This window comes from Melozone crissalis, unplaced genomic scaffold, assembly GCF_028551555.1.
Source record: "Melozone crissalis strain CALT ecotype California unplaced genomic scaffold, PUWL_Pcris_2 ptg000081l_1, whole genome shotgun sequence".
Classification (NCBI taxonomy): Eukaryota; Metazoa; Chordata; class Aves; order Passeriformes; family Passerellidae; genus Melozone; species Melozone crissalis.
The window spans coordinates 12,804,896-12,819,177 of record NW_026535858.1 but is presented as its reverse complement, the minus strand read 5'-3'; the positions used below and the strand labels follow the sequence as shown (position 1 = coordinate 12,819,177).

General features: G+C 39.9%; 1 protein-coding gene across 1 annotated transcript in view; it reads right to left on the bottom strand.

Moving 5' to 3' along the window:
• The window catches only part of FSHR (follicle stimulating hormone receptor), a 79,853-nt gene that overhangs the window by 14,782 nt on the left and 50,789 nt on the right, over positions 1 to 14,282 (bottom strand). The window contains 4 exon segments of the mRNA XM_054290393.1: positions 924 to 1,001; positions 3,163 to 3,234; positions 10,828 to 10,902; positions 11,294 to 11,368. Of these exon segments, the coding sequence (XP_054146368.1) occupies positions 924 to 1,001; positions 3,163 to 3,234; positions 10,828 to 10,902; positions 11,294 to 11,368 (300 nt within the window).

The following is a 14,282-nucleotide window of genomic DNA, read 5'->3' as shown; positions in this document are numbered from 1 at the left end:
GAATTTGTTGTGCAGTGCTTTGGAAGTATTTACTTGGAAAAAGCCTGTGTGTATATGTGTGTGTGTGTTTAAAACTTCAGAAAAGTTTAGAGGGTTTGTGCATAACTGATAGGGAAAAGGGAGAGGTAAAGCTTAATGACTTCTCTTCATTATTGATGGTCTGACCTTGCTCCCCCAGAATCGACGTGAGCTCAGTCAATTCAAACCTCGCTTTTCTCTCTCAGTGTGCCAGGTAAACCACATGGTGGGAATTTTTTCCAGTCTGGCCACTGGCTAAGTGAAAGGAAGGCAGCTTGTTAGCAAGCAAACACTATGTTTTGATATATAGAGAGAAAGGATCAAAGAAGCCAGCTAGTTCATTAAAATACATGACTGCTCAAATCAAATGTAGGGCCAGCTAACCACGCAGCTCCAAACTGCATTGACAACCCACTTGTACCAATGCATTAACGTTGTGTACACAGAAACCACATTTCCACAACATCTTCACACATTCTGCCCAAGTAATAAATGTCTTTGAGTGATGTGTCTGACTGTAAATATTTATGAGTCGTGCCATCCTTTTGAACACAATTTGTATCGCAGGGAACTGTAGCTGTAGGTGTTTAACCTTGGCATTGGTAATTACTAAATTCACTCTCTGATGTGCTTCTAAAATAAAGAGCAGGAATAGAACGCAACAACAACAACAACAACAACAACAACAACAACAACAAAAAACAAACCAAAAACCCCCCAAAAGTATTCATTTGTTTCATGGCAGAGAAACAGCTTACAGAGATCTCAGGGGCAAGGAGAGATGTAAAATCTCAAATTGAATTTGGAAGTGTATGAAAAAGTGCCCAACTCCTGCTATCCTTGACCCTGTTCTGGAAAAGAAATGAGCTAACAAGGAGAATAATGAGTTTGCTATGTCTACTCACAGAATCACACTTTCAGAACTCAGGCCCATGAATGAATTTCTTTCAATTGTACGTATATTGATATTGTCTTGAATATCTCTGAAAAATAAAATACAATAGAAACTACACCTTTTTGTACTTCTGTGAGCCTTTCAATACAATATGCTGCTTCAAACACAGTATTTTCCCCTTATATTCAATCTGAGGAAGTACTGCAGACAGAGGGTAATAACCAAAATTTCCGAGACATTTTTCTCCCGCAGAGCACAAACCTTCCTGATAAAAAAGTCTGGAGCAAAACATTTCCAACACCCCCATACCTTCCTCCCAAATAGGCTGAAGACATTAAAATGCATATAAGCTCAGGTCTATAACCCTGAGGTGGATGAAATAGCTCCTCCAGCAAACATACTCCCCAGAAAATGCAATGAGAGGGGGCTGCGAGCCACCCCTTCTCCCAGCCTCCCTACAGAAGGAGGAAAGCCATTAGCCTTTCTGGCCTGATCCAGCAGGGAACCTACCAGCCCATGAATCATTCCCCAGCTGATGTCAACAGGGCTGCTTATAAGCTTTGTATGTGCTTAAGAACTTAAATGCAGGACCCCTGTCAGTGCAATTTGTTGAATGGACAAATAAGAATTTCTGTCTTTCCTCAGTTGTGGCTGATACAAAAAAAGGAATGTTCTGTTGCTGGCTCAATATAGGCCTCAAAGAAGTTAAATAATGTTACTCATAATTTAGACTGGGGATATTGCTGTTTCCATGCTGTTTCTGTTGGAAAGCACAGAACAAAATTAATTATCTGCAAAGCTTGAAATTAAGTGCAAAAATTATCTCATGCTGACAGCTCCATGCAGCCACAACTCTGCACAGAGTGATACTTAGACAGAGGCTTCATTCAGCAAACTGAGGGCAGCAGGGGCAGGAATAGGGAGGGAACACAGCACCCATGTGAGTGAACTGTGTGTATCCCTCTACTAAAGCTCTGCCCTTTATAAATTTCAAGATCAGTCTTTGAGACTTAAATATTGGCACAGCTGAAGCCAAGGGGAATTCTTTTATTGACCACAGAAGGTCCAAGGTTTGAACTGAGGTCTAGTTTGGGACTCAATCAGTATCAAGGTCTGTTTATTCTTACAGGAAAGTGAGGAGTTGCATCTAAAAAAATTAAAAGCTCTTGCTGGTACAGGACGCAATAATTCCTGTCTAGTTAAGACTGATGATAAACACAAAGATGTACAGGTGAAATTCCCTGTTGTGCCATAGCTGTTGCATTTCCTTGATGGTTTTGAGGAGCAATGAACTGAAGTTCTCAGAATTAAGAACTTCAAATATATTCCTGAAATGGATTTCTTATCTTATATGTCTGTACACTATATTCAGTCATCTCCTCTATGTTTTATATGCATTTTTATTGATATTAATGGATATTACTAAAATAGCCATTAATAATTGCAGGATTAATGCTTCTGCAGGTTGAAATATTCTAATCAAACATCTGAGGATGCAGAACTTTGTATGTGAATTAGCAATAAATCTTTTCCAAATGTTTTCAGTTAAACTAAGAACCAACAGAAATGTATGTCAAAATATTTTTCAGTGAAAAAGAAACCAAGTTTTTCTGACATGCATTTTTTCTGCAGAAGAAGTGCTTTAGGAAATTAACAGCCTATTTGCACACAGAACTTTGCACAAATATTTTTTTCCTCGTTGGCACTGGAGTTTTCCATTGTAAAAATTTTTAATTTTCTGGGCATTTTTACTGACAGAGGAAAATGGAAAAGGGTATGGTAGATAACCCCCTGAGTTTGGGTTTTGGTGTGGTTTGCTGCTGTTGTTATTTTTCTTTTCTTTGTGCTATGGCCACTTCTGATACAACTCAGCTCTGAGATCAGCGACTCTTCCCATGCAGGTCAGAAAATTTTCACCAGGCGACAACAAATTTCCACTGCCACCATCCTGGTTTGGATTTCAACTTCTGAAAGAGGAGTCAAAGGCTGTTATCTGTCCCCTGGGCCACTCAGACACTGCAGTTCAAGGAAGAGTGGTCTGTAAAGTCAAAGTTCCAATGCTTTGTAGAAGGGAGATATGGAGAGAACTGAGACCTCCTGACCATCGGTGCCTGCAAAATCACAATCAGCACGCCACTGCAGAGCTAATAAATGAACACATGGGGAATCATGTTTAGAGAGGTTTTGCTGGAGGAGAAGAACAGTCAAAGGCAGCTTTCAAAAAGTGAAAGGCAAACGTTCAAACTTACAGCAAAACTTTCTGGAAAGAGTGAACCTTGTGGACAGCAGGTAAAAACCGAAGGCCAGTGTTTGATATTAACCTAAGGGGAAGAGAAGATGAAGATTATTCAGTCTGCCCCTGGAAAGAAGGCAGCAGTCAATGAAGAAGAAAGAATATTGGACTGAAAATGGTTGTCACAAAAGGCAGAGTTTAGCCACAAAAGTGGGGTTTCCCTGTAGGAAACTTGACATTGTAATTTAAAAAGGTTTTTGTCCGAAGTGCAAGCTGAATTCTGCCGACAGATGTAAAGGGAGAAACCCTACCTTTGATGATAACACAGTCCCTCCTGATGATCTCAGTAAATTGTCCATATTAATTTCCCAACAATACTCTAAGAAATTAACTGCACTGACACAGGATAAATATTTTCATGGTAGATGTTTTAAGACAAAAGTATCGACTCACCACAATTTTAACCTTCTACTATAACAGAGGGCACATTAATTCCAAGGGAAATTAATTGATGAAATTAGGAGAGAATTAGGATATTTTGCTCCCCAGCAGCTTTGATAGTGAGGAGCCAAAACCACGGGAGCATTTCAGCAGTTTGTGCAGCTGGAAATGAACCCAAGCCTCTGTCCTTAGACACCTCCACCCTCCCTCTGCACTGACCACCACTGGCCTCTGCACTGTGGCTCCTGTCCCTGAAACACCACCCCAGAGATGCTGGTTCGGAAGGACAACCCTGTGATCACTGCCACTGAGCTCACAGGTATCCAGAGAGATGGACCACATCTAATTTAGTCAAATTTTGCTATCCAGAGCAGTGGCAAGGTCAGGAAAAATGTGATGTTGCCATGACTGGTGGCTGCTGGTGGCTGGGAGGAGGGCTCAATGTGGAGGGAGGAGTTGGACTGGACTGGCCTCTGGACATTTGGGAGCCTTTCCCAGATGCCAAAAAGTCTCATGTTTACCCCACCAAACAAAGAGAAAATATGGATTCTTGAAAGTTTGATTACATCTTTGTGTTTTTAATATATGAGACGGTAAAGAAGGTAACATTTCACTGAGAATATTGGTTTCTTAAAGAACACAGGATATGTAAGTTTTTTTTTTTTTTTTTTTTTTTTTTTTTTTTTTTTTTATCCTGGCACTTAGAACAACATTATTTTATTACTAGATCAGAACTTTTTCCTTTTATTTATTTATTTTTTAAACAGAATCATCCCTGAATAGCTGAATTGTGATCAAAATACTGGTTGAGACTGGAAAAAGGAACATTGTTCATATGATGTTTTTTTATTAATCCAGATTATTTCAGGAGAGTTGCAGTCTTTCAGGTTTCATAATTTGAACTGAAATGGAACGCTTCCATGTGACAACCAAATCCTACATTTGGGAACTCAGGGTGACACATAAGTTCATGAAAAAGTCATTCACTTGCATAAGTACTGCTCTGAGCTCCCTGAGATGGTATCTGGGTATCCTCAGATGCTGAAAAGCCAACTTTGATCTGTCTCATCTTGTAACAGAAAGCAATAGTTCATATGCAGGGAAAAATTAAAGTAGTATTAGTGAATATTCAAGAAGTCAATTTGGGAAAGTTGCTAAAATGTCAAGACTGTTTCGTCTCAGGGTTCAGAGTGGTCTGACATTGCATTAACTTAAAAATAACAGCTGCCACATGTGACCAAGAAAGCTCCACAAAAATGCCTGTGAAAAACTATTATATATAGTTAAATAGAAAGCATGGTTAACGAAGCAGGTGAATTATACAAGACCCTTGTTGCTTAAAACATTTCTGCACTTACACTTCATAAAAGGACTTCACCCAAAAAATTAGAAGCAATAGAAGAACCTGTAACTCCCCCTTACAATATTTAAAAATACACATTCTAAATTACTGGAGATATACAGGGTTTTAGTGGAAAGCTGCCTTTCATTTTAAATGAGTCATATGCTAAAAATCGGCGCAATCCTATTTTACAAGCCCCTTTTAAACACAAATTGTGGCATACATTTCCCCTAGCAGGAAAATGAAGGAGGGGACTGCTGCCAAGCAGTGTGTGGCTACTGCAGGGCAGAGAAGACATAAGGAGCTTTTCTTTCTACAGTCCTTCCCCAAGTAAATCTCAATCCTCATGGTGCAGCAATGAAAGGTGACAGGGCTCTAGCATCTGCTATTCAAACCCTGCTCCAAAGGGCAACTTAATCCCAGCATAGCAAAATTCCACATTGGCTCTCAGGGCTTTCACCCTACATGGGAGAAAAACCATCCCCAATGCCTTGGGTTAGTTCTGATCTTTCCAGTAATTCCAAAGTGTTCAGGGCTCAGTTTTCACTGGTGTCAACTGAGCAGCATGAGATGAAGAGGGAAGAATCTCTGACAAATCATTACATATTGAAGTAAATCTACAGGTGGTACAAGGCACTGATTGCACAGAGGCACAGAATGGTGATTAGGAGCAGGAGAGGATGTTCTTTTAATTAAAAGCAGAAAAAAGAACTGAAAAAATATTTAGCTAGACTGCAGCCTAGATCTTCCCTCTCTTTTTATTCCAGCAGCAAATCTCCAAAGGCCTTAAAGTGGATAATCTCTTTAGAATGTAGATAATCCAATTTACTGAATATCTTTCCTGCAGGACAGCTTTGTCAATATATTTACCATACAATGTATACATCCTTAGTAACCTCACTTTAAACAAGTGTCCTCTTTAATCTGTGTTATAACTGAGTCCCCCCTTGCCATGCATAAACAGCTTGGTGCGAATATTTTTTTTTTTTCAGATTACTGTTTTTTTGATGGCTGCTTTCCAAGGTATTAATTGTCTTTCTGAAAAGGCTTACTAGAGTCAATACTTAAGCAAACAGAGCACCACAATCAGCAGAGAAAAAAAAATATATTTCAGAAACTAATTCCTGGAAGATTCTGTCTGCTTATCTCCAGATAAGCAATTTGTCTGGGGTTTTTTTTGTGCCAAATTGTAGGAGCTATTCTGGCCAATCTGGGAACACAGTTCACCTCATCAATTTACTGTGGGTATTTTCTAAATTGCAAACTCAAGATAGGCAGAGATAAACACAGCTTCACTCAGGAAGCATTATTTTTGGGTCCCTTAGTCACACTGGTCACTTGATGGTGCTTGTGAGCCTGGTTGCAGCAGGACATCCCTCTGATTCAGGTATCCCTAAATCTGCAGCCCCCACTCCTGGGGGAAGGTTTTTACAGTGAGGCCAAAGGAAGGAGTGGAGCATCACTTCATTTTATTGAAGAGTCAACTCCAAGAAAAGGGTCAGGAGTTCTGTGGGGTTTGCTGCACCTGCACCAAATGCAGATTTGTGTTTAGGAAGCACCAGACAGGCACAAGTTGCTGAAAGACTTTGGAGTTGGGGTCTGCTCAAAATCCAGTTGTAGGTCTGGGCAAAACCTACAATTTTGGGACCTACATTTTCCCTCCTCTCCAAGAATTCAGCTGTATGCCCTCAAAAATAACCTGAAAGGACTGTTACATTCAAATCTTTGTATTGTAAGCTGAGATTGCTTCATACAGGACATGGACACCCCTCAAAAAGGAATCAAAGGACATAGATCACATATGAGAACTAATTTTGGAAAGAAAATGAGTTTGAAAAGCCATCACTACATTATTAAGGAGACTATGGCACAGGTCTCCCTAATGAGAGCCAGATAAATAATCTTGTACCCATGAAAAGGTCAGTAAGTTACCATTTTGAAGCAGCCTGTCTCTCTGGCATATACCCAGGAAAACCAATTAGCAATTCTCTTCACTGCTTTCTAAAAGACTGGTGAGAAAGTTAAAGTTGCCTGTTTCTGGAAGGTTTAGGCTGTTCAGCTCTGTGTTTTTTCAGCATTTTCCTCTCCTTTGTGTTTTTGCCATACTGGTAATGATGATGCAGGAGACAAAGGGAGTGCCAAAGGGGCTGGGAGGAAATGCATTTGTCTCCAAGCTGACAGAGATAAAAGCATATTAATATTCAACAGCTGGTGGCCATAATGAGCCCATGAAACCGATGAGGGGACTGACAAGGCTAGCTAGAGCTTCTTGCCTGCCCATAAACATGACCCAGTGGCTTTACAACTATTTTTGTAGAAACACAGAGAAAGCCTTGCAAACAATGTGTTGAAAAGGTCATTAAACTAATGGGTTGTAGTACCTGGGCTCAATTTTGGACATTGAGACTCATTATTTATTTTTTTTCCTCTGTGTTTTCTGAACTAAAAGCACCAGTAAATATAATTTTTTTTCTGGAAGTTTTTCTGCATTGTGTTTTAACAGTTTTGCTACAGCCCCAGAACTGTGTAATGAATCAGAGCATGTATCTTGTACCCTGCCAGACTGTCCCCATAGGTGGGGGCTTCAGAAGAACCACAATGATCCAAGGATGGGCAGGTACCCAAGTCCTTTTGAGATGCTGGTTGCAGCTTGGTCACTCTGTACCTCCTTACACAGTCAGACATTATCACCTAATCTGTTATGTGAAAAGATATTGACAAAACCGTGTGCTATTCCTTCCTAACTTACAGCAATTAATGCGAAAATTAGGCAGTGATGTACAGGTTTACAAGTTTCCAGGTTTTCCAAGTTTCCAGGTTTTACAAGTTTCCTTTCATGGCCTTAAAATTTTTATCATTTCTGCAATAGCTGCTCCACACACATGCTTTACTCTTTTATGAATTACTTTAAACTATAGTCCCACATGTTTACAACCTTTTGCTTGTGTCTTGTATAAAAAACCCTGAACAACCACCACAAAACAGAACTGAAAAACCATTAAGTAATGGTTTTTCCTCTACACCTTACCTTATATTTTCAATACTGCCTCTTCCCTGCATGTCACAGGAAGGTGAATATGAGGACTGGGTTACCTTTATTAGGTGGTGTTTGACACCCTTCCATCAAGGTTTCTGTTTTCTCATTAAATTAACTATCCTACCCTTTCAAACAGCAAAGCTTTCTGCCTATTCAGTTTCCAAAAGGGCAAGCACCAGTCAGTGAAGGCAGGGCATGGAGAAAATGACATCTTTGCTCCAGAAATGCAGGGGAGAACACAAAGAGAGGTGATCTGACCATGTTGATTTGATCATGATGTTACTCAACACCACGCCCGGCACACTGGATGCACAAAGTCCCCAACAAGAACTTTGTGTCCTGCTCCCAGTCCCTGTGTTGGGAAATGCTGTGGCTCCAACAATATTGCACAGATTTATACCCCCAGCACACCTTCCTCAACCCCTGTTTTTAGAACAAACCCCACATTCATCTGTTCAGAAGCTCCCAGCCATGGAACCTGCACCCTTTGAGCTCTCTATAGTCATGCAGGGCTGGGGGGTTTTACCTCCTAAAATGAAGGCACAGAGGGGATGCAGCATGAATCCATTAGTGGAGTAAGCACCAAAAACGGATTTTATAAACATAAATCAGAGAAAAGCTTTGGCACAAGAATGAACATGGATTAAGGGGCTGTGAATAAACTAGAGGAAATCTTCTAATTACCAAATCATTAAGGTTCTAGAAAAGCCTCTCCTGGAAAATAGAGGAAAGCAGGCAACAGTGAAGGGCATCAGGAATTTCAATAAAGCACCTGATTAATGGGATATATGAAGTGGATCTGGGAAGAAATAGGATACAGCAGCTGGAGAGTCTCTTCTAGCCCTCCATGCTCACAGGAGAAAAAACCTTGAAAAAACTTCAAAATGCAGTTTCCTCTGATATCAACTAGCAAGTAAAACTAGCTGAAGAGTAAAACTAGGGGAATGGTCAGGTAGACAAGAAATCCTCTGTATTTTCAACTAGTTTTTTCTATAGGTCATAGGATTACTGCTGCAGCTGAAATTTACATAGGTGAAATCTTTGAATGTTTGAGTCAACATGCATGAGAGCCTGGAATGACAAATGTTCACAAGTGTTCAACATCCACTAGTGCCAAGAGAAAAACATTCACTATTTCAGATATTTAAAGTGCGAATTTACCTTCCCCTATGATTTCTGTGTCCCATAGTTAAATGCTTAGTGTGTGTTTTTTAGTATGTTCACATTTCTGCTTCAGTTTCATGTGAGATAAATGTGCTCTCATTCTTTCCACCCATCTGTACATCTGACAACTGTACTGGGGATTTTACATGGAATACACAAATGCTGTGGTTTTGTTCTTGGGTGGCCAGAGCTACACAAAGACAGCAGTCACTGCTGAATGACTCAGACTTGAAATGGGAGGAAAAGGGCACATGATATCTCCTCATGACAATGCAAACTTAGAGCTTTATTTCCCCACTGTCAAGAGAAAATCTGTGTTTCAGTTAGGCAAACACAAAATTTAAAGTTTACCAAGGTGCCTGATGAATTTGATAAAGTGGGAATCAGTCAAAATACTGGGAAGAGCAAAAATCCTACTCCAAATCTAGACATATATTCCAGTTCAAGGAGGATTTAAACTGTAATGGCTTCTGTAGTGCTAAATACACCTTATCTCCTAAAGTCCAAGTCTTAAATCTCAAATCTTAAAGTAAAAATTCAAAGCAATGCCCCTTGGCATTTTTGAGCCCAGAACCTGTCAGATATTAATGATTTTCAGAGACTTTAAACATTCCTTGGCTTACTGGGAGCTATGCTTATCAAACCACTGACCTGATTTCATACTGTCTTCATAAAATTGCTTACCAGACAATTAAATGTTTCCTTTTATGTACTGAAATGTACAAACTATGGCCAGGTTTCTCCCATAAGTAAGGAAAACAAGGCTTCTTGTATGAGTGAGGTTTCTTGTGTCAGTCAGGAAAACCAGACAGGGTTTATGTGTTCAGGTTGGTGGACATATAAAAGTTAAGTTGGTATCCTGCTGGGTGAATAAACTGGTGTCCTGCTCACCAAAGGGCACCATTTGAGCTGTATAAGCTGCCACCATTAACACCAGCTAGTTTTAAATGGAGTTCACTGGACTTCATTGGGGTTCTAACACAGAGGAGAGATCATCAGTCACATTAAAACCATGTGCTAAAAGCAGTGAAAATATGTTTGAGTGACCAGCTTCCTGTAAGGATGCATTCAGTTACCACTGAATTTTGATGGCAACTCCACAGAAGCAGATGTGGCAACCACAGAGGTGCAAATCGCATTCCTGATGAGGCTGTACATACAGCTTTATTTTGTATACAATTATTTTGTATCTGTATACAGCTATATGTTTGTATTTTGGGGATCTAATCATCTCACATTAGGCATTTATGAAGACCATGGCTATAACACCACCTTTGCCAAAGAAAAAATAATCTGAATGTTTAACATCATGTATGAGACGTATAATAGAAGGCAGCACCATAGCAAAGACAGATGAGAGATTTTATTTTTGTCTCTAAGCTTCCAGGAGGAATTTCAACCTAAATTTGTTTCTACAGATGTAAGAAAGCTCCAGCTCCTCTTCTCATCACTCATTTTCAACCTGTTTCTTAGAAAGGCTTGAGCAAATTGTGTGTGGGACTCCTCTGTGGAAGCTTTATCTTCAGCTTTTCTGAGGACTGTGCAGGCACGAAAATGTGTCATGATAACGTGCAACTGATAGTGAGGAGAGGGAATCATCCTGTCTTATCACCCAAAGTGCTCAGCACCAGCTGGACAAACACACAGGTGTGTAATTCAAAGTGACTCTAGGAGTTGTAAAGAGCAAAAGGTCTTACAAATATCTGAGGCTTGGAAGGTGTTGGAAGGCATCTTTATCGATGTACACGAGGTTGTTGGCTTTCTCAATTCTTCTGCAAAGAGGAAATGAAACATCAGAGAAAAAATATATCAATAAATTGATCTTAAAATTGTGTTTGTCCCATGATGCAGTGGAACAATACGCTGAGGTTTCCTTTTTGGCAGCAGAAGATCTGGATGATTTCAGGAAGCAGCCTGCCATGGACAGGCAGACCCCACCACCTTTTGATCCTGGCAGTGATCTGAGGATAAATTTTTGCCTGAGCAGGTAAAGAAAGGGGCAGCTAGATAAGAGGATGGAAAAGACAAAGGGAGATTTCAATTTCTCCTATAATGCTACAAATTCTTTAGCGCTTACCTGAACCAAACTGCAAAACCTTTGATACTCGCCTATAATGAATCTTTATAATTGTCTCCTTTGCATTTAGATTGCTCATTACTTACATTTCATGTAGTTTGGGAAGGTTGGAAAACACATTTGCTTCTATGACCTCCAAGGCATCATTCTGTGAGATCTCTCTGAAAAAATAATTTAGAAGTCAAGATATTTCAAGTCATGGTGAAGCAGAAAATGGAGAAGTGAAAAATTCACAAGGAACTTCTTCTCAGATTACTGATGAGTTTTAAAAACAAGGTGGATATCAGATAAGAAAACAGAAATGCTGCTGAGTACAAGGAGCAAGCAACAATGACAGTCAGGAACAGAGATCTGAGGCTGGAGTTTGTATCCGCAGCATCAGCCCTGCATGTCCTGCTGCCACCATTCCCTGTGCATTTGAAGTCAGGGTCTATCCATCATGGGCTACTGGCCCTCTGACATTACTAATTACTGAGAGAAATTTAATGAAACCTTTTAACTCAGTGAAGAAAAGAGGGGGGGGTGAAGGTGACTGAAAACAAAGACAGCTAAAAAGTTCCCAAGAAATATTGCACAACTTCAGCAACAGGACGCTGCTGTCTTGACTCAATGGGAAGAACAGAGATTAAAATTAAGCCACCAGCAGATGTGCCCTTGCTAGCAGCAGCTGGAGAACACAGAAATGAAGAAGTCTTCCACACCTTGGAGCAAACCTCATTTGACATGGCCTGCACACAGTTAATGCCCACTTACAGCCAGAGAACTGCAGAATATAAATGGCCAGTTTTGCTGCTCTCACCACACCAGAATACATCTCCTGCTAGTCCAGAAAACACATCTTTCTTTGCTTCCTTCATCTTTGGGTCTGGGCTCTGGTGTAATTTAGAGCTCAGGATTTCCCCTGGTGAATCAAGTGGGCATTACTGCAGTGTCCCCTGGCATCACATCACTTATCCTGGCACTGACCAGGAAGGTCGAGGTAAAGACAGCCATGCCAAAAGATTCCTCACTGCCAGCTTTTTGGAAATGGTGCCAAAATGTTATTTTCTCAGGCTGAGGTCAGGTGTAGGAAGTAAAATTTGTAATACAGCTATAATTCAGTGATATTGTCATGGTCTGTTGCATTTTAATCATAAGGCAACTGCACACATTTTTGGAATGAAACCTTGGATAAATAGATTGGAAATGGATGACACTTGTTCCTGGATATCTTGTTCTTCTGAAATTATGATGGCTGCAAATAGATTCAAATAGGCCTGAGGTAAAACAAGAGATTGTAATGTCAGGTGCACAGCCAAAAAATAATCACAAAAATTAATCAGAGGAATATAAATGTGTTCCACTCTCTTCTAAGTAACAGCTGAACCATACCTGACAGATTACCTGCCCATTTAAGACAAACAGAAGCCTTGCAAAAGGAGACATGTTTTTCACCTGACCTTTTCAGTTTTAAAAAATGCCTTAGTGGTTTAATATTTTTTAGTTTAATAAGAAGTTTTCCCTTCTGTTTCCTCAAGTTTTTTGGTTTTTTTTAATGGAAGAAATCCAACTCTGCTCTGCTTCAGGAGCTCCAAACTGGCTGGAGAATAGGAAAATAAAAGTACACGAGGACTGACAATAGGTGCTTGGCAGGGTGCATTGAGGACTAGGTTTGTTTAGTAGGGCTGAACCACCAGCTCACATGTGTGTGTTCCTTCTTATTAATTAATTTTCAGCAGCAACAAAATGTTTCAAAATTACTTAATTTTCAGCAGCAACAAAATCCCTGAAAACAGGGATTCCTTCATGCCATGTGAGATATCCGGACATTGCAAAGGATACTTCAAAGAGTTTTTATCATCTTCCTGTTTGCTTTAAAAATAATTACAAGATATAAGTAGAAATATTCAGAAAAGTAGAATAGACTAGAATAGAATAGAATAGAATAGAACAGAAGCAAGCACTCCCCATGAGGTATTTATATGTCAATATAAAATTCACTTGCCTAACTACAGTCTCTAAGATTTAACAGGGTAGGAGGTGTCTCACATTTTTGAGGTTTGGTTTGGTTTTCCTCATGCTCTTTTTGGGCGGTCAGGTGCATATTTGCCATTCCTCACAATCTAAAAATCAGTTGTCTAGAAAAAAGAAAATCTTCAGAAAAAACATCAGGTTTAATACCAACAAATACATTTAGTCAGAAGATACTTCATGCCACTAAGAAGTTCAGGGAAAAAATGTTGCAGATGTGTTGGCCTCACCCAGGGAAAAAAGGGTTATTAAGAAACCATAATACAGTTGTGACCTCACCCAGCAGATAGTGCTGCTGAGGGTAATAATTTTTTATGATCCAATCTGCTATCTAACTTTGCAACAACTTGGATGACACAGCTTTTTTAATGGATTGCTTAAAAATGAATGTTTCTGCATCAGAAGAGTGTTTTGGCTTCCTGTGAGTGTGGTAGGTTATTGGCTTTGTTTTGATTCAAGAAATGGAAGATACAGACCTGATTAAGCTGGGGCACAAGCAGGCCATGGCACTCTGGAAGGCTTGGAGAATTCATGGTGGAGGAAAGGAATGAAGAGAGGGAGGAAGATAGGAATCTCCAAACTGTTTTTGCAAGATTAGGTTTTTAAAATAGTAAGTCTTTTAGAGATTGTGTTTTAAACAGAATTAAATAACACCTGTGTGAGGGGGCTTTCAGAGATGTGGGAAATGACTTGGCTTTTATTCTAACATGCCCATTCACAGGTACACAGGCAACAGGCTTGGTTTTTTTAAACAGGTAATGAATATAAATATGTCCATTTACAATGACATTTTTTTTTCTTCCAGCTGAAGCAAACATCTTTTTCAGCTGATGAGGTTATGAGCAACTCAAAGTAAAAGGAACAGAAGGGAAAACTGTCAGTGGCAGAAGGCAGCAACCCTCCTGGTGCTGGGCTGCATCCTCTGTGTTCGGGGGATTGCAGTGGTGAGGGAAATGACCCTCTGTCCCTTTAGGCAATGAACTGTATCCTCTGCTACACTCTCTCCAGGAAATCCTGGTGGTGATAACCTTATTCTTCATTGTTTTTTGCAGATGAATCCCAGTT